The sequence below is a fragment of the Caretta caretta genome, chromosome 1, assembly GCF_965140235.1.
Source record: "Caretta caretta isolate rCarCar2 chromosome 1, rCarCar1.hap1, whole genome shotgun sequence".
Taxonomy (NCBI): domain Eukaryota; kingdom Metazoa; phylum Chordata; order Testudines; family Cheloniidae; genus Caretta; species Caretta caretta.
Genome location: NC_134206.1, coordinates 56,252,882 through 56,278,934, shown reverse-complemented (window position 1 = coordinate 56,278,934; position 26,053 = coordinate 56,252,882). Strand labels below are relative to the sequence as shown.

At 44.6% G+C, this 26,053-nt stretch overlaps 3 protein-coding genes across 8 annotated transcripts in view; 1 reads left to right on the top strand and 2 right to left on the bottom strand.

Annotated features, from left to right (window-relative positions):
* ATP7B (ATPase copper transporting beta) overlaps positions 1-649 on the bottom strand; it is a 78,259-nt gene extending 77,610 nt beyond the window's left edge. For 2 of the 4 annotated variants that reach the window (XM_075128263.1, XM_048848826.2), the window contains exon 1: positions 589-649. The gene's annotated coding sequence lies outside the window, so the exon portion shown is untranslated. The remainder of the gene's footprint in view (positions 1-588) is intronic. The other 2 variants (XM_048848848.2, XM_048848857.2) reach the window with 1 other exon arrangement.
* A 98-nt stretch (positions 650-747) lies between these two features.
* On the top strand, positions 748-7,820 carry ALG11 (ALG11 alpha-1,2-mannosyltransferase). Its single transcript, XM_048848801.2, has 4 exons — positions 748-879; positions 3,702-3,935; positions 4,516-5,447; positions 7,431-7,820. The coding sequence occupies exons 1-4, from the start codon at positions 761-763 to the stop codon at positions 7,700-7,702; spliced, it is 1,557 nt and encodes a 518-aa protein (XP_048704758.2). The 5' UTR covers positions 748-760; the 3' UTR covers positions 7,703-7,820.
* A 4,199-nt stretch (positions 7,821-12,019) lies between these two features.
* NEK5 (NIMA related kinase 5) overlaps positions 12,020-26,053 on the bottom strand; it is a 53,379-nt gene continuing 39,345 nt past the window's right edge. For 2 of the 3 annotated variants that reach the window (XM_048848769.2, XM_048848777.2), the window contains 5 exons: positions 23,564-23,687; positions 23,208-23,339; positions 20,950-21,090; positions 13,572-13,686; positions 12,020-13,051 (listed from right to left, as the gene is read on the bottom strand). In XM_048848769.2, the coding sequence (XP_048704726.2) occupies positions 12,799-13,051; positions 13,572-13,686; positions 20,950-21,090; positions 23,208-23,339; positions 23,564-23,687 (765 nt within the window). In that variant the 3' untranslated portion in view covers positions 12,020-12,798. Of the gene's footprint in view, positions 13,052-13,571; positions 13,687-18,834; positions 19,422-20,949; positions 21,091-23,207; positions 23,340-23,563; positions 23,688-26,053 lie in introns of those variants that run through there. The other variant, XM_048848787.2, reaches the window with a different exon arrangement.

Below are 26,053 nucleotides of genomic sequence, written 5' to 3'. Positions count from 1 at the left end.
GCCTTTGCCTTGGCTATGTCTTCACTGCCAAAAAAGGCAGGTTTACACAAAGAGACAGGATTTCCCCTCGTTTTAGTTCCCATGCATTAACTAATTTGAGTTCAAACCACACTCTTTCCTAGCCGAGCCCTGCCCTTATAGTGCATGTGCCCCTCTGCCACTTGCAGGGAATATGCTTCTCTGTCACTGCACACAACCTTTGCAGCCCAGAGGAGATTTAACCATCAGGTAGTGCCCTGGGAGCAGTCAGCTCGGGGTGAGGAGACAAATGCCTCTATCTCACCTCACTCAGGTGCTGCAAATTTCTCCTCCTTTGCACCCATCCTCTGGGGGAAAACATCCCCCCTGGGGAGGGCAGGGGGAAAGCAGTGTGGCCTGGCAGGAGTAGGCACTAACTCGACAAGAAGTGCTGTTTGAGGTGGGGGGTGGCATATAGGGGCTACCTGGGGTCAGCGCTGCAGGTTTCTCAGACGCCCACGCCCCTGGGCTGCAGCCACGCGACAGGAACCGTGAGGCAAGGGCGCTGCCCCTAACGAGAGGGGCGCAGCGCCAGTCACCAGCGGGGGAGGGGGAGGGGACGGTCCTTACCTGCTCCTCTGTGCAAACCCGGGAGCACGGCCCCCACCCTGGCACGCCCCCTGCCCCGCCCACTCGAGACCGCGCGCGCCCCACCCCCATGCAGACCTAGCCCCGCCCCCTAATCCCCGCTAGCGTTCTAGCCCCGCCCCTCTTTCCAGCCGGGTTCTCCCAGCGGGAGCCAATGGGGAAGGAGGAACAGTCAGGCCGGGCCTCCAGCGGCGCGATCGCTTCCCGGGTGAAAGGTTACCCGGCGTGGTCCAAGATGGCGGCGGGAGAGGTCTGTCTGTGCTCGCTAGTCAGGTGAGGGCGGGCGCCTCAGCTCCAAGGTTGGGGGGAGGGAAAGAAAATAGTCCCGCCGCCTCCCGGCCCGCTGGCTGGGGCGCCATTCCCCTCCCGCAGGGGAAGCAGCCGCTCCCCCCCACCCCCCCCGTGTCTACCCCGCAGCCGCCGGGCCGGGGTTTCCTCCCGCTCTCGGTGTCTGCCGCTCACTCGGCCCCCGCGACCCGAGCGCTCGTCCCGCGCCGGGGCGTCGCCCGGCTGCGCTGTGTGGGGGCCGGGGCCTGCGGCAGGGAGGCGGCTTTGGCTGCGGGCGCCCTGTTGCTCTTCCTCTCTAACGTTGTCTGCTCCCTCCCCGCTGACCTTCTCGGGAGCGGGCTCTTGGCTCTCCCCGGCTGCCCCTGCCTTAGGAGCTGTCACACCACGGGGCGCCCCTGGAAAGGCTCCTGAGTCACGCAGGCGCTCAAGTCCTGGTGGCTGTCCGTGAGACGCAGGCCACGGCTGCACTGGAAGCACTGCAGCAGTCCAGCTTTGTGCAGATAGGGTTGCCCCCTTTCTATTTACTGGTAACGGGACTCCCGAGTCCTCTCCCGGCTGGGCTGAGAGCTGCTGCAGTCTGCAGGTAGGAGGAAGCCCTGACTGAGCAGGGTCTGGCCTGGATTAATGACTGGCACCTCCCCCAGCCCTGCGGTAGCTGGACTTTTGGTGTCCAGTCAGTCTATGACTGGATGCTGCAAGGTCCCCTTTTCCACTGGGCTTTCCAGTTAAAAACCAGGCACCAAGCAACCCTAAATTGCACCTGGACACAGAAGCCAAAACTCAGACAGGTGGCAACCCTAAGTGTAGGCATTACAGCAACAGGAGGCGTTCTTCCATGGCTGCAGGAAATCCTCTCTGAGAGCCGGCAGCTAGGTCAGTGGAAGAATTCTTCCAGTGCCCCAGCTATGTCTGACTACATCACACAGGAAGGAAAGGAGGACTTGTGGTACCTTAGAGACTTAGAAGTTTATTTGAGCATAAGCTTTCATGAGCTACAGCTCACTTCATCGGATGCATCCGATGAAGTGAGTTGTACCTCACGAAAATTTATGCTCAGATAAATTTGTTAGTCTCTAAGGTGTGTGACAAAGCTCTGTCCTTACCTCCATGGGTCCCGTGTTTCCTGGCAGATTTCGCTAGCCTCAGAGGCTCTCTGTGACCCTCCACGTAACCCTTCTTTCTCTAGAGATAAGGGTCACAGTCTACAGAGCCATTTTCATGATAAGCTAGCAAGGGAGGTGAGGAGACGTTATCCTTCCTTGCACAGTCTCTGTCTCCCAGTCTCAGTGATTAATCAGGGGGGAGCCCAGGCCCACCTTCTGCTCCAGCCCAGGGATCCTAATAGTATCAGCTATGGTAGCTGACCTTTTAGAAACATGACATATACAATTCCCTGGGCTACTTCCCCCTCAGCAGACCTCACTTCCTCAAGCTCTACTTCACCCTTACCTCAGGGTCTCCTTCCTTGTGCCTGATATGGTGTGTGCTACTCAGCCTCTCCAATAGCACAACTTTCTTCTACAGCTCTTGACATAGACACCCACCTGACTGGGAGGCTTTTAACTAGTTTCAGCCAGTCCCTGTTTGACTTCAGGTGTCCCAATCAACCTAGCATTCTCCCTGCCTTCTGGAAAGCTCTTAATTGGCCCCAGGTGTCTTAAATGACCTGGAGCAGCTTCCATTTTACTTAACCTGGTACCAGAGATTTGTTTAGCCTGGAGCTAATATATGTATCTCCCACTACTTTTCAATAGCCATCTGGCCTTGCCCCGTCACAGGTGCCACAAGTCCTCCTTTTCTTTTTGCGGATACAGACTAACACGACTGCTACTCTGAAACCTGTAATTACATCACACAGGGTATGACATTGTTCACAGCTCTGAGTGGTGTAGTTATACTGACTTAACATTGTACTGCAGACCAGGCCTGGTGGTCCTTGGTGCCCAAGTCACCTCTCAAAATGAAACTTAGGTTCCCAAGTCACTTAGCCATTTTTGAAAATTTTACCCCAAATCTCTTATGTGCTGTAGTCTAGGTGTGGCATCTTGGTGATTCTGTGCCTCCCACTTGCTCAGAAGGACCATACAGAGGTCTAAAGCAAAGAATAGGCAGTATGGACTCCTGTTTTTTGTCCTTAGCTTTGCCACCCATTTGTGAGACTTTAAACAAGTCACTTAATACCTCCGTACTTTAGTTTTCACATCTGCAAAATGGGATTACACTGATTTCCCATGTAGGTGCTGGGATGCTTAATTTACTGTTAATAAAACAGAAAATCACTTGCTGTGTTGCTGAAATATATAGCAACATCAATCAAAGATCAAGGCACTGTATATTCTCTCTTCCCCCCCCCCCAAAAAAAAAATTAGTCCCTGCCCCAAAGAGTTTACAGTGGCTATGAGAAGCTGGAACAGATGGATGAGAAAGGGAAGGATGAAATAACCTGCTTCATTTATTGCTATCATGTAGTAAACTCACCACAAGAGTCAGTGTCTGTTGGCAGAATTCTATAGGAGTCATGCTAGAGATAGCTATATTTTGGATTTTTTACTTTATTATAATTTTAGATCATCTCCATAAGCTTAGTTGTAACCTTCTTGTCTATTGCGGTCTTCCAAGCAGAGGTTTGAAAACAAACCAGTAATAAGCTAGCTGTTAAAACAAGGTACTGATATCCATTACCCCTGAGAGAATAATCTGAGAAATTGCCTAGGAAATATATATAGTATTTACTGTTTTTAATATTTTCTTACATATACTATTTTTTACAAATGATGTTTGAATTTAATTTTCCCTGCTTGTTCCAGGTTGCTGTGCTCATTGTTCATCCCTGGATTGTTCCTAAGTGGAGCTTTATGTCTCTGTTTGGTTGTACTACTGTGGGGAATACGGCTGTGGCTACAACAAAGGAAAAATCAGTTGGCCTCAATAGGAAAAGATGGGAAACATCAACTGGTTGTTGCATTTTTCCATCCATATTGCAGTGCAGGTGGTGGAGGGGAGAGAGTTTTGTGGTGTGCTGTAAGAGCACTGCAGAAAAAGTAAGTGCACGTACTTAGCAAAGTGCAAGTTTATATTGCAGTCTGATTTTTCCTGATACTTTTTATGGTATTATCTATGCAATTTTTGGCATCCCATATATTTAAGTAAATCACATCTAATCCAAACAGTTGCCTGAGGCATTCAAACACTGCATCTAAAACCTCTTTACCCTTTTGACACATCCATTGGTCTATGCTACACTCTTCCTCCTTTTTACTTTTTGTTTGCACTAGGAGGACCAATTCTGCAGTCTTGATATTTCATTTTTGGAATGGGAATATCCTGCCCTGCAAGTTGAATTCTATTGAATAACATGGTTTCTTTTAATTAGCCCAAAAACAACCATGCTTTTTGGCAGATCAAAGACTCTTAAGGCTCCAGAAATGTGGTTTAAAAAAAAAATCTGGTTCAGTTAAACCAAAACCAATATGTTTTAAGGCCAACGTGTTTAAGACCGAGGCTAAAAGTTTGTTCTCACTTCTGGTAATTTTGAGACGGAAATAAGTCTCAGTTGCATAACTTGTGACAAATTTTTATAGAAAAAGATTTGTGAAATTCTTCTTTACTGTACTCTTTCAGGTACAAAGATGCAATATATGTTGTCTATACTGGCGATAAAGATGTCACTGGAGAACAGATTGTAGAAAGTGCTTTCAGAAGATTCAACATCAAATTAACTCATCCTGTGAAGTTTGTATTTCTAGAAAAACGTTACCTTGTGGAGGCCTCTCTTTACCCCCACTTCACTTTGCTGGGTCAAAGCTTAGGGTCTGTGTTTCTTGGTTGGGAAGCTCTTATGAAGTGTGTTCCTGATGTTTACATTGACTCAATGGGTTATGCCTTCACATTGCCTCTGTTTAAGTACTTAGGAGGTTGCCGTGTTGGGTGTTATGTTCATTATCCAACTATCAGCACTGACATGCTTTCTGTGGTTAGGAGTCAGAATGCCAGATTTAACAATGCAGCCTTCATTACAAGGAATCCCCTTCTCAGCAAACTTAAATTTGTCTATTACTACTTGTTTGCTTTTGTATATGGATTGGTTGGTTCTCGCAGTGATGTCATTATGGTTAATTCTTCATGGACCCTAAATCACATCCTTTCCCTCTGGAGAACTGGCATTTGCACAAGTGTTGTGTATCCACCTTGTGATGTTCAGACATTCCTGGATATTCCGTTACAGGAGGAAAAGAGCACCACAGAATATTCCATTGTCTCTGTAGGACAGTTTAGGCCTGAGAAGGACCATCCTTTGCAAATCAGAGCCTTTGCCAAATTCTTGGAAAAGAAAGCTCTGGGGCAGCAGTCCTCACCAAAGCTTATCCTGATTGGAGGCTGTCGTAACCAACAAGATGAGCAGCGTGTAAACAGACTTAAAAAGCTTTGTGAAGAACTAGGAGTTGACAAAAAGGTGGAGTTCAAAGTAAACATTCCATTTGAGGAGCTAAAGAAGTACCTGGCAGATGCAGTTATTGGTCTGCACACCATGTGGAATGAGCACTTTGGAATTGGTGAGTACTTTTCCTCGACTTCAAGCACCTTAAGGCTCTGACTTCAGCTGGGGGAGGGGAGGGAGGCTTGCTTTATGGAGATGAATGAGGCACAGAAATAGGGACTTGCTCACTTTTCCCATTTATGGAATGGGGTAAGACTAACCATACCTCTCTGGCATGCATGCAGTATGAGACAAGCTTGCATCCTAATGGATGGACTGATTACTTGGCTGTGGCTTCAGCAAGCTGAAACTGATGTCATCAGCCATTACTAAACTACAATTAACAGAAGCGACTTACGCTGTACAGGACCATGATATAAGTAAAGCCTGTTGAGTCAGTTCAGAAGCATACTCTCTAGCTGATAGAATTTTCCTCCTATGTAGTATTTTGATGGCTTTTCTGTTGCCTCTGTTACTGTCTTCATTCGCCTACTCTTGCTTCTCACCTCCCCCAAGCCATATTTTTTTTACAATATCTACTTTGTTTCCACATGTGAGAATTTTTGTCTTCTGTTATTGGCTTTTTTCCCATTTCCTGTTACTTCTTATTGGATTTTTCCCATTACTAAAACTGCTGAGACTTTTCAGTCATGCTCCCATTTTGTTGCAGTAAAGGGATAAATATTAGCAATGGTGTCAATTGTAACATAGTTAGCTGATTTGTCTTATGACTGTGCAGTGATCAAAAATGTTTTCTTCTGAGTTCTGGTCCAGGCTCAGTACTTACTGGTATTGAAGGTACTTCTAATTTTTTGTAATGGTCCCTCAAAGGAATTCTAGTCCTGGCAGGTCACAAGATATTGGACTTTTAAATCCACAATTATAATTTTGTTCATTTCCACACACACCCTCTTCCCAAAGACTTCGCCTTTTGCCAGAATAGCATGTAGACACCCCACTCAGATTATGGCCCTGAATTCCAGGATGATTTAGCAGCTCACCTTTTATGGCTTTTTATCTTTATATTCCAAGCTTTAGGATATAGTTACAGCATTATTTTCTACCTCTGGCAGTTCTTGAGCTAACAGCATTTAAATCTCAGAATTGCAGCGAAGAAGCAGCAAGGCAGTAATCAGAATGTCTGTCGGGGTTGTTGTGTAATCTATGGGGGTCGAATACAAATGCTATGTACCATTCAATTCCAGCACTCTTTGAATTTTCAAAGGTGTTTTAACTGTTTGGCTTCAGGTGTTGCTGGTCCCTGCGGTTAGTAGTGTGCCTAGTTCAGTGCACCTTCATTCCGTACACCTCTACTCTTTTCAATATGTAGCTTTTTATTCAAGTCTATTATACAAATCAGACTAGCAAAATATACTAAAAATCTCAACCTAGAAATCCAATGTCACAATACGTGTTGGCTGTATCTTGAAAGATGTGGCTCAAGCCCATGGATATCACTGACAAACAAACTGATTCTCTTTTGTTATAACACCTCCGAGTCTTGTCAGACTGAGCTTGAACTCAGATGTCAAACAGTCAGGTGCTAAGAAATTAAATGATAAAACAGCACCTCTTACCAGTTTAGAATTCTGTTACTGGATGTCTTTTCCCTACATTTTTAAATTTTATTGAAATCCATAAGTAGAGATGGTCTCCCCACTTCCCCTCCACCAAATTTTGATAACATTTTTTTAAAAAATTGTCATCTTATCTAGAAAAATTTTTCGGGGTTCAGATGGAACAACAAATAGAAAACTGGTTTTCCAGTATCCAAAAAAAAAAAAAAAGGCTGAGGGAGTAAGCAGTTTTGGTTTCACTTAAAGTTTTTATTTTTATCCAATCAGCTGAAATCTTCATTTTTTTAGTTGCCAAAAAAAAAATGAAAATTTTGGTGTAGGTTTTTTAATGAAAAACGTGAAACATTTTGGAAAAAATAGTTCTGAAGTGTCTATTTTGACAAAAAAATCATTGAAAAAACACTTCCACTGAAAAAGCTCAACCAGCTCTATGTACATATGAGAACTGTATTCTTAATAACATATTTTTTGTATCTTTCCAGGAATAGTTGAATGTATGGCAGCTGGCACAATTATTCTGGCTCACAATTCTGGTGGCCCCAAACTAGATATCGTGGTACCCTATGAAGGACATATTACAGGATTTCTAGCAGAAAATGAGGATGATTATTCTGAGACCATGGCTCAGATCCTTTCTTTGTCTCCTGAAAAGAGGCTGGAAATCAGACAAAATGCTCGCCAGTCTGTGAACAGATTTTCTGACCAAGAGTTTGAAGTGGCATTCCTATTGTCTGTGGAACAGTTATTTAAATAAATGTCGTATTTGTGTACATGTATAAAGATAATTTTATACATATGTCACTTGTAAATATTTTTTCTAATCTGTGCTATCATGGTGCAATAAAGAGTCCTATACTTCTGTTAGGACATCAGCTCTGTGCATTAAAAGATTTTTATTAGGAGAGGGAGGAAACCCCATTCCATGAAAATTAACTTTTTTCCAATGGACTTACAGGGCACTACTAAACTTTCTAAATTCTTAATGTTTTCTCATGAGTAGTAGAACTGCATGTGGAAACTCCTCATATTTAGGTTATTTTAAAGTTTTTTGTTTTTTTTTAAGACTTCTTGCCTGAAGAAAGACAGATTGGAGTAGCTACAGTAGAGGGATTCAGTTTTTAAAGATTAACACTTTGCTGATTTTGATGAGTCAGATGCTCAAGACAAAAAATGTATTTCCAGGGTTAGTGGTAAAACACTATTCTGAAGTTTCCAGTGATGGCTCTGCTTGCTCTTTGAGTACAAACTCTCATGATGAACACTTCTTTGTATTTCTGATGCAAACCTTAATATTACCAAATCCTCCCTGAAATATTACCTAAATCTACAATATTTATATTAGGTACTCTCCTTTCACAATGTAAAAGAAAAGTTCAGTTTACGGTTTCTTTGCTTGCATTCCCCAGTGCAAATTTTTCAGACAGCTATCTCAAATCAGATTAAACAGACTATTTTGCAGCCTTAGCTGTAGTGTTCACTAAAGTTTAATCCTACAGTACTTTTAAAAAAAGCAGGAGCAGAGGTATAACTACTTGCAGTTGTCCCTTGTTTTAACCATTTCTTTCTTCCTCTTATAAGGACATCTTGTTGTTTTCTCCTACCCTCCTATGTTTTTTCTATTTTTAAAGAAAATTGAAAACTTGATCAGACAGAGCCTATTCCATTGGGTCACAAATTTGGACTTTAAGCTATTGCTTCATGTAACATGGAAACTTTATAGTCTAATGGTTAAAACACTGCAGCAGTAGACTTCTGCTTTTAACAAAAATGGTTAGTTTGCTATGGCCTACTATAGGCTAAGTGGCTCTGGGAAGAAGGATAAAGGAGTTTGAGGCGCAAGTGGTGTTCTCGTCCATCCTCCCCATGGAAGGAAAAGGCCTGGGTAGGGACTGTCGAATCGTGGAAGTCAACGAATGGCTACGCAGGTGGTGTTGGAGAGAAGGCTTTGGATTCTTTGACCATGGGATGGTCTTCCATGAAGGAGGAGTGCTGCGCAGAGACGGGCTCCACCTTACGAAGAGAGGGAAGAGCATCTTTGCCAGCAGGCTGGCTAACCTAGTGAGGAGGGCTTTAAACTAGGTTCACCGGGGGAAGGAGACCAAAGCCCTGAGGTAAGTGGAAAAGCGGGATACCAGGAGGAAGCACAGGCAGGAATGTCTGTGAGGGGAGGGCTCCTGCCTCATACTGAGAATGGGGGGCGATCAGCAGGTTATCTCAAGTGCTTATATACGAATGCACAAAGCCTTGGAAACAAGCAGGGAGAACTGGAGGTCCTGGTGATGTCAAGGAATTATGACGTGATTGGAATAACAGAGACTTGGTGGGATAACTCACATGACTGGAGTACTGTCATGGATGGTTATAAACTGTTCAGGAAGGACAGGCAGGGCAGAAAAGGTGGGGGAGTAGCACTGTATGTAAGGGAGCAGTATGACTGCTCAGAGCTCCAGTACGAAACTGCAGAAAAACCTGAGTGTCTCTGGATTAAGTTTAGAAGTGTGAGCAACAAGAGTGATGTAGTGGTGGGAGTCTGCTATAGACCACCGGACCAGGGGGATGAGGTGGATGAGGCTTTCTTCCGGCAGCTTGCAGAAGCTACTAGATCGCACGCCCTGGTTCTCATGGGTGACTTTAATTTTCCTGATATCTGCTGGGAGAGCAATACAGCGGTGCATAGACAATCCAGGAAGTTTTTGGAAAGCGTAGGGGACAATTTCCTGGTGCAAGCGCTAGACGAGCCAACTAGGGGGGGGAGCTTTTCTTGATCTGCTGCTCACAAACCGGGAAGAATTAGTGGGGGAGGCAAAAGTGGATGGGAATCTGGGAGGCAGTGACCATGAGTTGGTTGAGTTCAGGATCCTGACACAGGGAAGAAAGGTTAGCAGCAGGATACGGACCCTGGACTTCAGGAAAGCAGACTTCGACTCCCTCAGAGAACGGATGGGTAGGATCCCCTGGGGGACTAACATGAAGGGGAAAGGAGTCCAGGAGAGCTGGCTGTATTTCAAGGAATCCCTGTTGAGGTTACAGGGACAAACCATCCCGATGTGTCGAAAGAATAGTAAATATGGCAGGCGACCAGCATGGCTTAACAGTGAAATCCTAGCGGATCTTAAACATAAAAAAGAAGCTTAGACATATGACCAGGGAAGATTATAAAAATATTGCTCAGGCATGTAGGAATAAAATCAGGAGGGCCAAATCTGGAGCTGCAGCTAGCAAGAGATGTCAAGAGTAACAAGAAGGGTTTCTTCAGGTATGTTGGCAACAAGAAGAAAGCGAAGGAAAGTGTGGGCCCCTTAATGAATGAGGGAGGCAACCTAGTGACAGAGGATGTGGAAAAAGGCTAATGTACTCAATGCTTTTTTTGCCTCTGTCTTCACTAACAAGGTCAGCTCCCAGACTGCTGCATTGGGCATCACAACATGGGGAATAGATGGCCAGCCCTCTGTGGAGAAAGAGGTGGTTAGGGACTATTTAGAAAAGCTGGACGTGCACAAGTCCACGCGGCCGGACGAGTTGCATCCGAGAGTGCTAAAGGAATTGGCGGCTGTGATTGCAGAGCCATTGGCCATTATCTTTGAAAACTCGTGGCGAACGGGGGAAGTCCCGGATGACTGGAAAAAGGCTAATGTAGTGCCAATCTTTAAAAAAGGGAAGAAAGAGGATCCTGGGAACTACAGGCCAGTCAGCCTCACCTCAGTCCCCGGAAAAATCATGGAGCAGATCCTCAAAGAATCAATCCTGAAGCACTTACATGAGAGGAAAGTGATCAGGAACAGTCAGCGTGGATTCACCAAGGGAAGGTCATGCCTGACTAATCTAATCGCCTTCTATGATGAGATTACTGGTTCTGTGGATGAAGGGAAAGCAGTGGATGTATTGTTTCTTGACTTTAGCAAAGCTTTTGACACGGTCTCCCACAGTATTCTTGTCAGCAAGTTAAAGAAGTATGGGCTGGATGAATGCACTATAAGGTGGGTAGAAAGTTGGCTAGATTGTCGGGCTCAACGGGTAGTGATCAATGGCTCCGTGTCTAGTTGGCAGCCGGTGTCAAGTGGAGTGCCCCAGGGGTCGGTCCTGGGGCTGGTTTTGTTCAATATCTTCATAAATGATCTGGAGGATGGTGTGGATTGCACTCTCAGCAAATTTGCGGATGATACTAAACTGGGAGGAGTGGTAGATACGCTGGAGGGCAAGGATAGGATACAGAGGGACCTAGACAAATTGGAGGATTGGGCCAAAAGAAATCTGATGAGTTTCAATAAGGATAAGTGCAGGGTCCTGCACTTAGGACGGAAGAACCCAATGCACAGCTACAGACTAGGGACCGAATGGCTAGGCAGCCGTTCTGCGGAAAAGGACCTAGGGGTGACAGTGGACGAGAAGCTGGATATGAGTCAGCAGTGTGCCCTTGTTGCCGAGAAGGCCAATGGCATTTTGGGATGTATAAGTAGGGGCATAGCGAGCAGATCGAGGGACGTGATCGTTCCCCTCTATTCGACATTGGTGAGGCCTCATCTGGAGTACTGTGTCCAGTTTTGGGCCCCACGCTACAAGAAGGAGGTGGATAAATTGGAGAGAGTCCAGCGAAGGGCAACAAAAATGATTAGGGGTCTGGAACACATGACTTATGAGGAGAGGCTGAGGGAACTGGGATTGTTTAGTCTTCGGAAGAGAAGAATGAGGGGGGATTCGATAGCTGCTTTCAACTACCTGAGAAGTGGTTCCAGAGAGGATGGTTCTAGACTATTCTCAGTGGTAGAAGAGGACAGGACAAGGAGTAATGGTCTCAAGTTGCAGTGGGGGAGGTTTAGGTTGGATATTAGGAAAAACTTTTTCACTAGGAGGGTGGTGAAACACTGGAATGCGTTACCTAGGGAGGTGGTAGAATCTCCTTCCTTAGAAGTTTTTAAGGTCAGGCTTGACAAAGCCCTGGCTGGGGTGATTTAATTGGGGATTGGTCCTGCTTTGAGTAGGGGGTTGGACTAGATGACCTCCTGAGGTCCCTTCCAACCCTGATATTCTATGATTCTAAGTAAAAAAGCTAGTAAGAGACAGGCAAAAACTATTAAAATCAAAAAGTTTTATTATTTGTGTTCCTTCCATTTAAATAGTATCCAGACAGCTTACATCTAAAATTTGAGAGGACAGGAGAAAATGACAGCTGGAATAACTCTTTACCATGTTCCAGCTGTCAAATTTTTTGCATAATGGCACTTTTAATTAGAAATTCAGATACATAACATACTGGGGTACTAGTAACCTTTGCTGCTGCTATTAATCATTATAAAAGAGTTTAAGTGTACCTGGTGCTATATAAAATAAGATCTGTGCAAGTCAAACTATGGGTTCCTGTCTCTTAATGGCTTACTAGCAGGAGCTACAAGCTGCACAGGACAACATATAATGACTGGAAAGCTTCACAAAACAGATGGATTTTGGGGAAGAGAAGTAGGGGAGTAGATAACCGAAGAGTGCAATTCTGTCATGTGGAACAGATAAAAGAATCAGGAATGTACTAAAGAGTGGATAGAGAGAGGCAGTGTAGATGAGTAAAGATATAAGCAGAAGCTGAGTTTGCTTTTCATTTTAGCCCAAGATTTTTAAAAAAGATTAATTTTAGCCACTTGAATAAGTAGCCTGAATGTTAAAAGTGCAGCATGCCCAGCAGGTCCCATTTGTTTCAAATGAGTGCTCAGCACTTTGAAAAGCAGGCCGCCACTTCAGGTGCCTAAATATGGATTGAAGAACCTAACTTTAGGCCCCCGTTTTTAAAATATTGGCCCTGCTATGGCTGTATCTTCCAGCAACTTATGAAAGTCTTGAAACAGCAGTCAATCTCCTATTTTAGCTGAGTGCTGCTTCCTGCCTGCCTTCTCCATTACATATGTCAGCAGTAAATGGATCCGTGTTTCTGTCTAAAATCTCATCAGGTTTCCCAGGTATTTCACTAGCTAACCTGTCTTTCTCTTCTTCTGGTTCGTCTTTGTTCGCTGACTGGATTGGCACCTCTCTGACTTCCTCTGCCAGAGAAGTTATCACTTTTTCTAGTGATTCCACCAGTTCATCCCTCAATTCATCTTCAGATTCTTCAAAGTTCCTACATGTTTAAACAGAGAAAATGGATGTTAGTAAAATGTGTCTGTTATTAGCTGTCCTGGTCTCAAAGCCCATAAGGTCTCCATTTAAAAAAAAAATTGTTTTGTGAGGAGTATAAAAGCTGGGTATGAATTTTAAATATTTTCCTGCCCCCATTCCTCCATCCTGTTAAGCTCCACTAAAACTACAATGTAAATGATATGGAGACGGCCAATTTTATCATTATTGTATCTGCATTTTTCTACACTAATGGTGTAGTATAGATGCCATTAGTATTGGCATCTTCATGAACTAATTTAAGTTGACCTAATTCTGTAGTTTAACAACATGTAAAATCCAATTTGACTGCTAATAACTTGCTCTGTTTAATTACACTGAAAAATCTAAAGGTACAGAATTTTTTTTTAAGCAACTTAGCCTGCTGGGCCAATTTTCTTAAGAGAAGGAATCTGTCCATTCATAGCTTTTCCCTCTTCTGGAGTAACTTGACTTAAGTTACCTTATCCACATCAGTGACTTACGTGTCATCATCATCCGATCTTGGCTCAAGTCTGTTTTCATCGGTATCGATAGTGGAGCCTGCTTCTGCATTATCTTCCTTACTCTCTTTTGGCGGCCAGGGTGACAATGTCCCCTCTGGAGAGTGGAGGAGAAAGATATCTGATAAATGTACATAAAATATCTAAAACCACTACAGAAATTCTTGGAAAGGATTTTGTTCAAATCACAACAGTGCAAACACCAGACTTCACTGGTAGCCATTGTTGCTGTTCATAGAAATATTTAGATAGCTCTAGCTCCCTAATCGTGTTACCAACACAAAACCTATGGGGTGGGAGGGCAACACAGATCTGAAAGTTCAGAGAAGACTAAATTTTTAAAAGTTGCCAGGGTATTGATTAAGGGCCTTATTCTGCAAATAATCCAACTGGAATGAATATGACTACTTGGGTAGCAAGGTATTTAATGTGAGCAAAGGTGGCAAAATTGGGTCTTAAGTCTGGTTTATTAGACTTAATCACTAAAAGATAAATCAGCTAAAAATTTGTGATCCTATTTCAGCACTTGGTCTATGGCTTGTTGAATATGGGTAGTTGTTAGGGGGCTTATTCCTTCACCCACTCACTTCCCTGGTCCTTCTCGCATGAACAGAGAGCAACAATACCCGAAGTCCAAAGGTGCAAACAATTCGATGTTTATTGGGGTGAACTTCCAGCAAGCATGATTCCAGTTTCCTTCCTTAGTATCCTCCTTCCCAGCTCTGACACCACAGAGCCTTACACCTGTGTCCCTGTTCCCATTCCTGCCCTTAGCCAAACATGATTCCAATTTCCCCACCCCCATTCCCTGTTCCCATTTCCCCCACCCGCATGCCCACCCCCACACCCCTACTTCCTGATTGACTGCAGACTATATAGTAAAACTTGAGTTCTGCTTTGCTATACTTTAACCAATCATGTTCCTGAAATTTAACTAACCAATCCTAACATATTGTAACATGATTATGTACTCAATTATATCCCACCACCTTAATTAGCCTTACACCCAGCAAAATTAATTATACAGCAGACAGAAACAATCACAGAACCAGACAGAGATTATACAGACAAACAATAGCAAAGTGGGAACTATAATGACAAAACAATACAGAAGTGAGGATTTCACATCCCAGCTATTGATAAGTGATTTCTTGCCAGACAGGATGCTATCAAACTAAGTTTCCTTTTACATTTTCTAGGCACTTCCCTTTCTCTGGAGGTGATAGGCACTATCAGGACAGGATTGTATTCCTAACAGCCCAACAGCACCTGATTTCAATGTGACTAGTTTCGAATGTGAGGATATGACTGTTCGCTTCCTAGCTTATGGCTGCCTCTGCTGCTTAGCCAAAGGCCTTAGCCTAAGCACAGGGCCTCAGATTGTCACAGTAAGGGTATGTCTACACTACGGAATAAGGTCGAATTTATACAAGTCGGTTTTTTAGAAATTGGTTTTATATATTCGAGTGTGTGTGTCCCCACAGAAAATGCTCTAAGTGCATTAAGTGCATTAACTCAACGGAGTGCTTCCACAGTACCGAGGCAAGCGTCGACTTCCGGAGCGTTGCACTGTGGGTAGCTATCCCACAGTTCCCGCAGTCTCCGCTGCCCATTGGAATTCTGGGTTGAGATCCCAATGCCTGATGGGGCTAAAACATTGTCGCGGGTGGTTCTGGGTACATATCGTCAGGCCCCCATTCCCTCCCTCCCTCCGTGAAAGCAAGGGCAGACAATCATTTCGCGCCTTTTTTCCTGAGTTACCTGTGCAGATGCCATACCATGGCAAGCATGGAGCCCGCTCAGGTAACCGTCACCCTATGTCTCCTGGGTGCTGGCAGACGTGGTACTGCATTGCTACACAGTAGCAGCAACCCATTGCCTTCTGGCAGCAGATGGTGCAATACGACTGGTAGCCGTCATCGTCATGTCTGAGGTGCTCCTGGCCACGTCGGCCGGGAGCGTCTGGGCAGACATAGGCGCAGGGACTAAATTTAGAGTGACTTGACCAGGTCATTCTCTTTAGTCCTGCAGTCAGTCCTATTGAACCGTCTTATGTTGAGCAGGCAGGCGAGACGATTGCTAGCAGTCGTACTGTACCATCTTCTGCCGGGCAGGCAAGAGATGAGGCTGGCTAGCAGTCATATTGTACCATCTTCTGCCGGGCAGGCAAGAGATGAGGATGGCTAGCAGTCGTATTGCACCATCTTCTGCCGAGCAGCCATGAGATGTGGATGGCATGCAGTCCTACTGCACCTTCTGCTGCCAGCCAAAGAAGTAAAAGATAGATGGAGTGGATCAAAACAAAAAATAGACCAGATTTGTTTTGTACTCATTTGCTTCCCCCCCTCTCCCCCGTCTAGGGGACTCATTCCTCTAGGTCACACTGCAGTCACTCACAGAGAAGGTGCAGCGAGGTAAATCAAGCCATGTATCAATCAGAGGCCAGACTAACCTCCTTGTTCCAATAAGAACAATAACTTAGGTGCACCATTTCTTATTGGAACCCTCCGTGAAGTCCTGCCTGAAATACTCCTTGATGTAAAGACACCCCCTTTGTTGATTTTAGCTCCCTGAAGCCAACCCTGTAAGCCATGTCGTCAGAAGCCCCTCCCTCCATCAGAGCAACGGCAGACAATCGTTCCGCGCCTTTTTTCTGTGCGGACGCCATACCAAGGCAAGCATGGAGGCCGCTCAGCTCACTTTGGCAATTAGGAGCACATTGATCAGGACATGAACACAGATTTCTCTGAAAGCATGGGCCCTGACAATGCATGCATCATGGTGCTAATGGGGCAGGTTCATGCTGTGGAACGCCGATTCCGGGCTCTGGAAACAAGCACAGACTGGTGGGACCGCATAGTGTTGCAGGTCTGGGACGATTCCCAGTGGCTGCGAAACTTTCGCATGCGTAAGGGCACTTTCATGGAACTTTGTGACTTGCTTTCCCCTGCCCTGAAGCGCATGAATACCAAGATGAGAGCAGCCCTCACAGTTGAGAAGCGAGTGGCGATAGCCCTGTGGAAGCTTGCAACGCCAGACAGCTACCGGTCAGTTGGGAATCAGTTTGGAGTGGGCAAATCTACTGTTGGGGCTGCTGTGATGCAAGTAGCCCACGCAATCAAAGATTTACTGATATCAAGGGTAGTGACCCTGGGAAATGTGCAGGTCATAGTGGATGGCTTTGCTGCAATGGGATTCCCTAACTGTGGTGGGGCCATAGACGGAACCCATATCCCTATCTTGGCACCAGAGCACCAAGCCGGCAAGTACATAAACTGCAAGGGGTACTTTTCAATAGTGCTGCAAGCTCTGGTGGATCACAAGGGACGTTTCACCAACATCAACGTGGGATGGCCGGGAAAGGTACATGACGCTCGCATCTTCAGGAACTCTGGTCTGTTTCAAAAGCTGCAGGAAGGGACTTTATTCCCAGATCCGAAAATAACTGTTGGGGATGTTGAAATGCCTATATGTATCCTTGGAGACCCAGCCTACCCCTTAATGCCATGGCTCATGAAGCCGTACACAGGCAGCCTGGACAGTAGTCAGGAGCTGTTCAACTACAGGCTGAGCAAGTGCAGAATGGTGGTAGAATGTGCATTTGGACGTTTAAAGGCACGCTGGCGCAGTTTACTGACTCGCTTAGACCTCAGCGAAACCAATATTCCCACTGTTATTACTGCTTGCTGTGTGCTCCACAATATCTGTGAGAGTAAGGGGGAGACGTTTATGGCGGGGTGGGAGGTTGAGGCAAATCGCCTGGCTGCTGGTTACGCGCAGCCAGACACCAGGGCAGTTAGAAGAGTACAGGAGGGCGCGGTACGCATCAGAGAAGCTTTGAAAACCAGTTTCATGACTGGCCAGGCTACGGTGTGAAAGTTCTGTTTGTTTCTCCTTGATGAAACCCCCCGCCCCTTGGTTCACTCTACTTCCCTCCAAGCTAACCACCCTCCCCTCCTCCCTTTAATCATTGCTTGCAGAGGCAGTAAAGTCATTGTTGCTTCACATTCATGCATTCTTTATTCATTCATCACACAAACAGGGGGATGACTACCAAGGTAGCCCAGGAGGGGTGGTGGAGGAGGGAAGGAAAATGCCACACAGCACTTTAAAAGTTTACAACTTTAAAATTTATTGAATGCCAGCCTTCTTTTTTTTGGGCAATCCTCTGTGGCGGAGTGGCTGGTTGGCCGGTGGCCCCCCCACCGCGTTCTTGGGCGTCTGGGTGTGGAGGCTATGGAACTTGGGGAGGAGGGTGGTTGGTTACACAGGGGCTGTAGTGGCAGTCTGTGCTCCAGCTGCCTTTGCTGCAGCTCAACCATACACTGGAGCATACTGGTTTGGTCCTCCAGCAGCCTCAGCATTGAATCCTGCCTCCTCTCATCATGCTGCTGCCACATTTGAGCTTCAGCCCTGTCTTCAGCCCGACACTTACTCTCTTCAGCCCGCCACCTCTCCTCCTGGTCATTTTGTGCTTTCCTGCACTCTGACATTATTTGCCTCCACGCATTCATCTGTGCTCTGTCAGTGTGGGAGGACAGCAAGAGCTCAGAGAACATTTCGTCACGAGTGCGTTTTTTTTTCTTTCTAATCTTCACTAGCCTCTGGGAAGGAGAAGATCCTGTGATCATTGAAACACATGCAGCTGGTGGAGAAAAAAAAAGGGACAGCGGTATTTAAAAAGACACATTTTATAAAACAGTGGCTACATTCTTTCAGGGTAAACCTTGCTGTTAACATTACATACATAGCACATGTGCTTTCGTTACAAGGTCGCATTTTGCCTCCCCCCACCGCGTGGCTACCCCCTCAACCCTCCCCCCTCCCCGTGGCTAACAGTGGGGAACATTTCTGTTCAGCCACAGGCAAACAGCCCAGCAGGAACGGGCTCCTCTGAGTGTCCCCTGAAGAAAAGCACCCTATTTCAACCAGGTGACCATGAATGATATCTCACTCTCCTGAGGATAACACAGAGAGATAAAGAACGGATGTTGTTTGAACACCAGCAAACATACTGCAATGCTTTGTTGTACAATGATTCCCGAGTACGTGTTACTGGCGTGGAGTGGTAAAGTGTCCTGCCATGAAGGACGCAATAAGGCTGCCCTCCCCAGAAACCTTTTGCACAGGCTTTGGGAATACATCCAGGAGAGCCGCGAATGCCAGGGCAAAGTAATCCTTTCACATGCTTGCTTTTAAACCATGTATAGTATTTTAAAAGGTACACTCACCGGAGGTCCCTTCTCCGCCTGCCGGGTCCAGGAAGCAGCCTTGGGTGGGTTCGGGGGGTACTGGCTCCAGGTCCAGGGTGAGAAACAGTTCCTGGCTGTTGGGAAAACCGGTTTCTCCGCTTGCTTGCTGTGAGCTATCTACAACCTCCTCATCATCATCTTCTTCATCCCCAAAACCTGCTTCCGTGTTGCCTCCATCTCCATTGAAGGAGTCGAACAACACGGCTGGGGTAGTGGTGGCTGAACCCCCTAAAATGGCATGCAGCTCATCATAGAAGCGGCATGTTTGGGGCTCTGACCCGGAGTGGCCGTTCGCCTCTCTGGTTTTCTGGTAGGCTTGCCTCAGCTCCTTAAGTTTCACGTGGCACTGCTTCGGGTCCCTGTTATGGCCTCTGTCCTTCATGCCCTGGGAGATTTTGACAAAGGTTTTGGCATTTTGAAAACTGGAACGGAGTTCTGATAGCACGGATTCCTCTCCCCATACAGCGATCAGATCCCGTACCTCCCGTTCAGTCCCTGCTGGAGCTCTTTTGCAATTCTGGGACTCCATCATGGTCACCTCTGCTGATGAGCTCTGCATGGTCACCTGCAGCTTGCCACACTGGCCAAAAAGGAAATGAGATTCAAAAGTTCTCGGTTCTTTTCCTGTCTACCTGGCCAGTGCATCTGAGTTGAGAGTGCTGTCCAGAGCGGTCACAATGGAGCACTCTGGGATAGCTCCCGGAGGCCAATACCATCAAATTGTGTCCACAGTACCCCAAATTCGAGCCGGCAAGGCCGATTTAAGCGCTAATCCACTTGTCGGGGTGGAGTAAGGAAATCGATTTTAAGAGCCCTTTAAGTCGAAATAAAGGGCTTCATCGTGTGGACGGGTGCAGGTTTACATCGATTTAACGCTGCTAAATTCGACCTAAAGTCCTAATGTAGACCAGGGCTAAGAGAAGGCCCTTACACCGGCAGACAGTGATTTTGATTCTTTCTTTTATACCTCTATAACTAGCCAAGTGATAAGAATACACCTAAATTCTTAGAGTATAGGCCTTTACAGACAGGCCTGAATACCTATATCCTAACAGTAGTGAGGTCTTAGTTTGGTTCAAATTTCTTAAAAGAAGTATATCTATGGGGAGAGAATAATATGGTCAGGATGGGGTAGTTTTTAAAATAGCCTGATGTGCTAAGAAAGCACATGCATGTTAGTTAGCTAGGGAGCGTTGATTGTGCAACTTCAAATGAAAGAATTTTCCCTGTAATCCATTTAGGAGGCTTGTGTTTGACACATGCAGTTGAGCTGGTTTTAAAGGCCTGTATCTAATTCCATGTTCAGTTAATTTGCATTGGAGCATGCAAAACATACTAATTTCCAGTTGCACTAATTACATGATGAAAATTGTTTTACACTTACTTTTTGGCAATGTGCACTGTAACTTTGCGTTGGGTTTTTTTCTTTTTAAAAACCATCATCCTAACAGTATGCTGCAACCTAACTGATTAGGGCTCAATGCAGATGTCTTATATGTGGAATTGTACCATGTTCGATCATGTAAAGTCAGTGATTGTGCTTTTGCCATCACATGCTATATCTTGTAGACGATATATCCAAAAACAGGATGCAGCTAGTAATGTATGGAAGATTTTCTTATGTCTTGGGAAAGTGTTTTGAAAAATGTTCATTGCCAGAGATGGCTCTCTCTAAAGTAATAGTGTCTGAATTCCCATTCTAGTCCAGTTCTTGTCCCCTGACAAAGTGAAACTGATAAATATATCAAAATAACGCGGGACAGAAAAAATGTGCTAGCTTTGTGAAGTTGGTAAGCTGCAAAAGTTCAGTGGCAGTCATAATACCATCTGGATCCCCCTAGCTCTAAAATACTAACCATCTACTAAATGATTGAACCCTTCTCTTCAGTCTTAATAGTTTGCCAAGTGGTTAAAAGATTTTTGTTTCACAAGTCCTCTACCAACTACAATAAGAACAATATAATCAAAGAAAAACTCTGTCTGGAGATGTTGGACATCTTATGTCTCTTTCCACTCTTGAGATATCTCATTTCTATTTTCATTATCAAAATACAGAGTAAAATTCTTCAGAGGACTTATCCTATAATTTACAGTAACAAATGTCCTACCAGATTCCTCTTCAGTCCAGCCAAAGGAGTCATTAGATAGTTCTGCTTTCGCTAAGATACTCAGCAGTGTGCCAGGTGCTTCTTGTTTCCACTGTTTCCTGTTTTCTGGGGTTTCTTCAGGTACGACAACCACCTGGCCAGCTAGGAAACAGGAGGAGCATCAGGTTGCTGCATGTGATAAAACGTGAATGTGACTTGGCGTTACTGCAATGTTCCCTTGCCAACTTAAAAGATTTTCATTTTTATAGTGGAGTTTCTCATTTCTTTGGCTCCTTAAGTAGCCAATTGCTTTCCTTGTGGGATTTTTCCTTCTCCAAGCAGACTGCTTTATCTGCAGTATTTGATCTGACTGGTATTGCAAGGAAGGCCTACTTCTGGAGTATTTGCCACCAAAGTTTCTAATGATCAGATAACACTATTGTTTCTAATACTCAAAAATAACAGAATTAAACACTTTGTCCTCACTATAAAGTATCTGTGCAAGAATAATTACATTTTCATTAAAGCAAAATAGCCTTCTACAATTCAGACCTTGTGTAAGCAGGTGCAACTCCATTGACTAATTCCTGATTTCTTTCTCATAGTCCGTTACAGGCTGAGAAAGCTGCAGAGGAGGTGTCCCTGAGGTGGAATGAAACACAAAAGGGATGGTGTGGTCCCTAAACCCATGTAAAGGGGAAAAGAGCAAACATGGTTTAGCTCCAATCCCTGGGGCTAATGGAAGCCTTTCCATGCCAGTTGTAGGCATGTGTACAAATCCCTTGGAGGGTCTCCATTAAGAAACCTGCATGTGGAGGGGAAGTGAAGCCAGCACATAGTGTAGTGGTGGTGGTCTTCCCTGGGGATAGACAAGGAGCTACAGGATGGTGCTGTGCTTCTCTTATAGATCCCTGAGCTCCATCTACCCTGTCACTAATCCCTGCCGCTGGAGGAGAGAAGGCAGAAGGTCTGCAAGTCCTAAGTGAGACTGCTGCTATCTTTGCCCTCTTGTGAGTGTTTCGGGTGGGGGGAGGACATAGCTCACTGTTGTTATTTATTGAGTGCCATAGTGGAGTTTGGCCCTGTACACACAGAGGAGACTGCCAGAACAAGCCTACAGTCAAAATTAGACCTAAATAATACAGCTCATGCATAATACACTGAACAAAGGTTTAATCTAAGAGTGGCACAGATATTCTTTTCTACAACAGTAAATAGCAAGCCCCTGGACAACTAGGGATTAACAAAGCTCTCAGGGCAGTTCCATGACATTCCCTTCTGCTGGGAGAATGGTGGCTATAATATTGTTTCTTTACAATGTGGAGTTTGGATATTAAAGGAAGAGGAAAATCCTCAGTGTGCTGATATGGAGGGCCCCCCAGGAAAATATTTAGGCCAGGCTTTAGTTGGGCCTCAGCCCAACAGTCGATATTAGCTGTGCAGTTTTTCACCCACAATTAAATATGATTAAATTGCATCCACAACTGCACTTGTCTAAAAACCTGCTTTTAATTGTGCTTGCAATTCTGGAGGTCATTGTGAAAACTAAGGCCATAGGGCCACCTTCTGTCTTTCCCAGTGGCAGTCCCTGCAGACAGTCTTGCTGAGTCCAGGCACCCATGGCAGAGTTGACACACAGAGCAGCCTACTCTGAAAAGATGGATCACAACCACCACCACCCTTTGGAAGGGTACAACAGGCACTCTGCCATGTGACAGCATATTTCTGTGTATCTGTGCAGAAATAGGAGAAGGATCATGACTCCATCCCCACTCCACTCTTGGGTGCTGTTGCTGATAGACATCCCTGGTCCCTGAGTGCCAGGAACACAAGGCCCAAGACTGTGGTTATCCCTTGTGCACATTTGCAAGGTGGGAGATAGCTTCTTGCACCTTTTCCCAGCCTGTACACCCATGCAGGGCAAGCCACAGTCTAGCTCATATGATAAAGCACTAGTTAAGCACTAATGATGATAGCACCAACCTCTTTTTAGTGCTTTTCATCAGTAGATCTCAAAGCACTTTACAAAAGGTGGAAAGTAGCATTATCCCCATTTTACACATGTTAGAACAAATGGAAAATTATTATTACATCCTTTGGTTGAACATATGTGATAACCTCAATTATCATGACAAACTCCGGTAATAACAGCACAGCAGATCTCATGAATATTCTGCTGTGAAACTCCCAAATCAAAACACTGTTTAAATGTCTATAACCAGTCTGGCTGGATTAAGTTGGTCTTTGTCTACACGCAGTAAAAAACAACAAATTCATACCAAGTTCACTTTCAGCCATTGTAGGGCAGACAGATGTGACATCTGCCTCAGCTAGAAAATCCAGGAGAGTCTTTGGGACTCTAACTTGCCATTGTTTTCTGATTTCCATGGTATTATCTATATTGCCAGCCTCTAAGGGAAAGAAAAGAACAAATAAATATTTCAATGCCCTTCAAACAGATTTTACTGTGATTCTAATGCTTACTCTGACATACCTGTATATTGGAAACAAATCCTGTAAACAAGAATCCATCAGATGTTATGATAGGAGTCACTGACTGAATTTAAGTGAGTGTAACTACTAATTAATTTCCAAGTCAATATATTCACTTGCCCTGTGCTTCCCTAAGTAATACCTGCTTCTGGAGAGCAAAGTTCTTCCAAAGATTTTTGTGTGTAATCTTCATAGATCTTCATCCATTTCTCCTTAAGATTCTCACCATCCTCAAAAGTTAACGTCTCATTAAGTTTATCTAGTTCCTGAAACAAAATAGATTTTAGTAAGAAACAGAACATAAACATTGGGCAGTCACTTAATTCCCATTTTTATTGATTTTTTTCAAATGTTTTCAGGTGGACAGGTAGATTGAAACAGTGACACAACATGAAAAGTGATAATGCAGCAGGAGTTTCAGAATACACATGATTATTTGTAAAACACTGGTTTGCAAGAGGCTTTCCAAACATGTAGGAAGACAAGCTGGTAGAATGGTGCCTAATAAATAATATGCGTTATTTTGAAAATGCGTTCTACTTTCAGATGTTAGGGTTTTTAAAACACAAAACCATATCACTCTCCCTATATATTCTAAAGTGTCATTTCAATTTCTTCCAAAAGTGTCTAATTCACTGTTGTATTATTCCTGCTTTGTGCTTAGAATCATAGAAAATTAGGGTTGGAAGAGACCTCAGGAGATCATGTAGTCCTACCCCCTGCTCAAAGCAGGACCAATTCCAACTAAATCATCCCAGCCAGGGCTTTGTCAAGCTGGGCCTTAAAAACCTTTAAGGATGGAGATTCCACCATCTCCCTCGGTAACCCATTCCAGTGTTTCACCACCCTCCTAGTGAAATAGTTTTTCCTAATATCCAACCTAGACCTCCCCCACTGCAACTTGCTCCTAGTTCTGCCATCTGCCACCACTGAGAACAGCCTACCTCCATCCTCTTTGGAACCCCCTGTGACGCAGCAGGGAGGGGGGAGTGTTGACCTGGAAATGTGGCAGGGGAGTTTCAATGGGAGACCCGAGAGCCTGTAACCTGAGCCGGGAGCGGGAGGTAACACCTCTACCCAGGAATGTGAACAGAGGCTGCAGGAGGGAGCCTGCTAAGGGGGGGGTTTAGTTTCAGTTTGGTGCTGGGTGGTGGAACACAGGGAACCCCAGGGCTGGGGTCTAAGCTCCCTGCTCCCCCAGAAGGACTTGACTGAGGGGTCCTGGTTGTACCCACAAGCTCAGTTTGAGACTGTGTCCCTGTTGTCCAATAAACCTTCTGTTTTACTGGCTGGCTGAGAGTCTCAGTGAATCCCAGGAAGAGGGGTGCAGGGCCTGGACTCCCCCGTACTCCATGACACCCCCCTTCAGGTAGTTGAAGGCTGCTATTAAATTCCCCCTCACTCTTCTCTTCTGCAGACTAAATAAGTCCAGTTTCCTCAGCCTCTCCTTGTAAGGGTCCAGAAATGCTATGAACTTTTGAATTCTATGGAACAACCACCAACTCAAAACAACAGTAGCTAGTAGCTCCAAAAGCAGCCATTGACATGTTCCAGAAATACTCAAAGGCACCTTATTAAAGTAATTTATAAGGCAAATTTGGAGTTTGCAAACTAAATCACTTTTGAGATATGATATTCCCCAAAAAAACTTTTACAAAAGTAAAATTACTCTGAGCTTTCGTCCTTTTGTTTCTGATTAGGGCTGTCGATTAATCGCAGTTAACTCACGTGATTAACTCAAAAAATTAATAGCGATTAAAAAAATTAATCGCAATTAATTGCACAGTTAAACAATAGACTACCAACTAAAATTTATTAAATATTTTTGGATGTCTTTCTACATTTTCAAATACACTGGACGCTCGCTAGAATGCGGGATTTGGGATCCATGCGTGGTACCGTGTTAACATGGGGACCGAGTTAAAATGAATTGCAATTAAAGTAATTAAATTTGGGATCCATGGCCAAGACCGCGTTCTATGCGAATTTGCACTATGTAGATGCGCGCTCTAGCGAGGGTCCGGTGTATATTGATTTCAGTTACAACACAGAATACAAAATGTACAGAGCTCTCTTTATATTATTTTTATTACAAATATTTGCACTGTAAAAATGATAAAGAAATAATATTTTTCAATTCACTTCATACAAGTACTGAAGTGCAATATCTTTATTGTGAAAGTGCAACCTACAAATGTGGGGGTTTTTTTGGTTACATAACTGCAGTCAGGAAGCAAAACTATGTAAAACTTTAGAGCCTACAAGTCCACTCAGTCTTACTTCTTGTTCAGCCAATCGCTAAGACAAACAAGTTTGTTTACATTTACGGGACAAAATCCTGCCTGCTTCTTATTTACAATGTCACCTGAAAGTGAGAACAGGCATTTGCATGGCACTTTTGTAGCCAGCATTGCAAGGTATTTACGTGCCAGATATGCTAAACATTCGTATGCCCCTTCATGCTTCGGCCACCATTCCAGAGGACATGCTTCCATGCTGATGACGCTCATTAAAATAAAAATGTGTTAATTAAATTAGTGACTGAACTCCTTGGGGGAGAATTGTATGTCTCCTGCTCTGTTTTACACGCATTCTGCCATATACTTCATGTTATAGCAACCTCGGATGATGA

What these genes read in the sequence shown, in the direction of transcription:
- ALG11 (XM_048848801.2), top strand. Translation starts at nt 761, where the DNA reads ATGGGGAAGGAGGAACAGTCAGGCCGGGCCTCCAGCGGCGCGATCGCT. An exon ending in TGTCTGTGCTCGCTAGTCAG is followed by an intron (nt 880 to 3,701) that starts GTGAGGGCGGGC and finishes TGCTTGTTCCAG; the next exon opens with GTTGCTGTGCTCATTGTTCA. An exon ending in GAATGAGCACTTTGGAATTG is followed by an intron (nt 5,448 to 7,430) that starts GTGAGTACTTTT and finishes GTATCTTTCCAG; the next exon opens with GAATAGTTGAATGTATGGCA.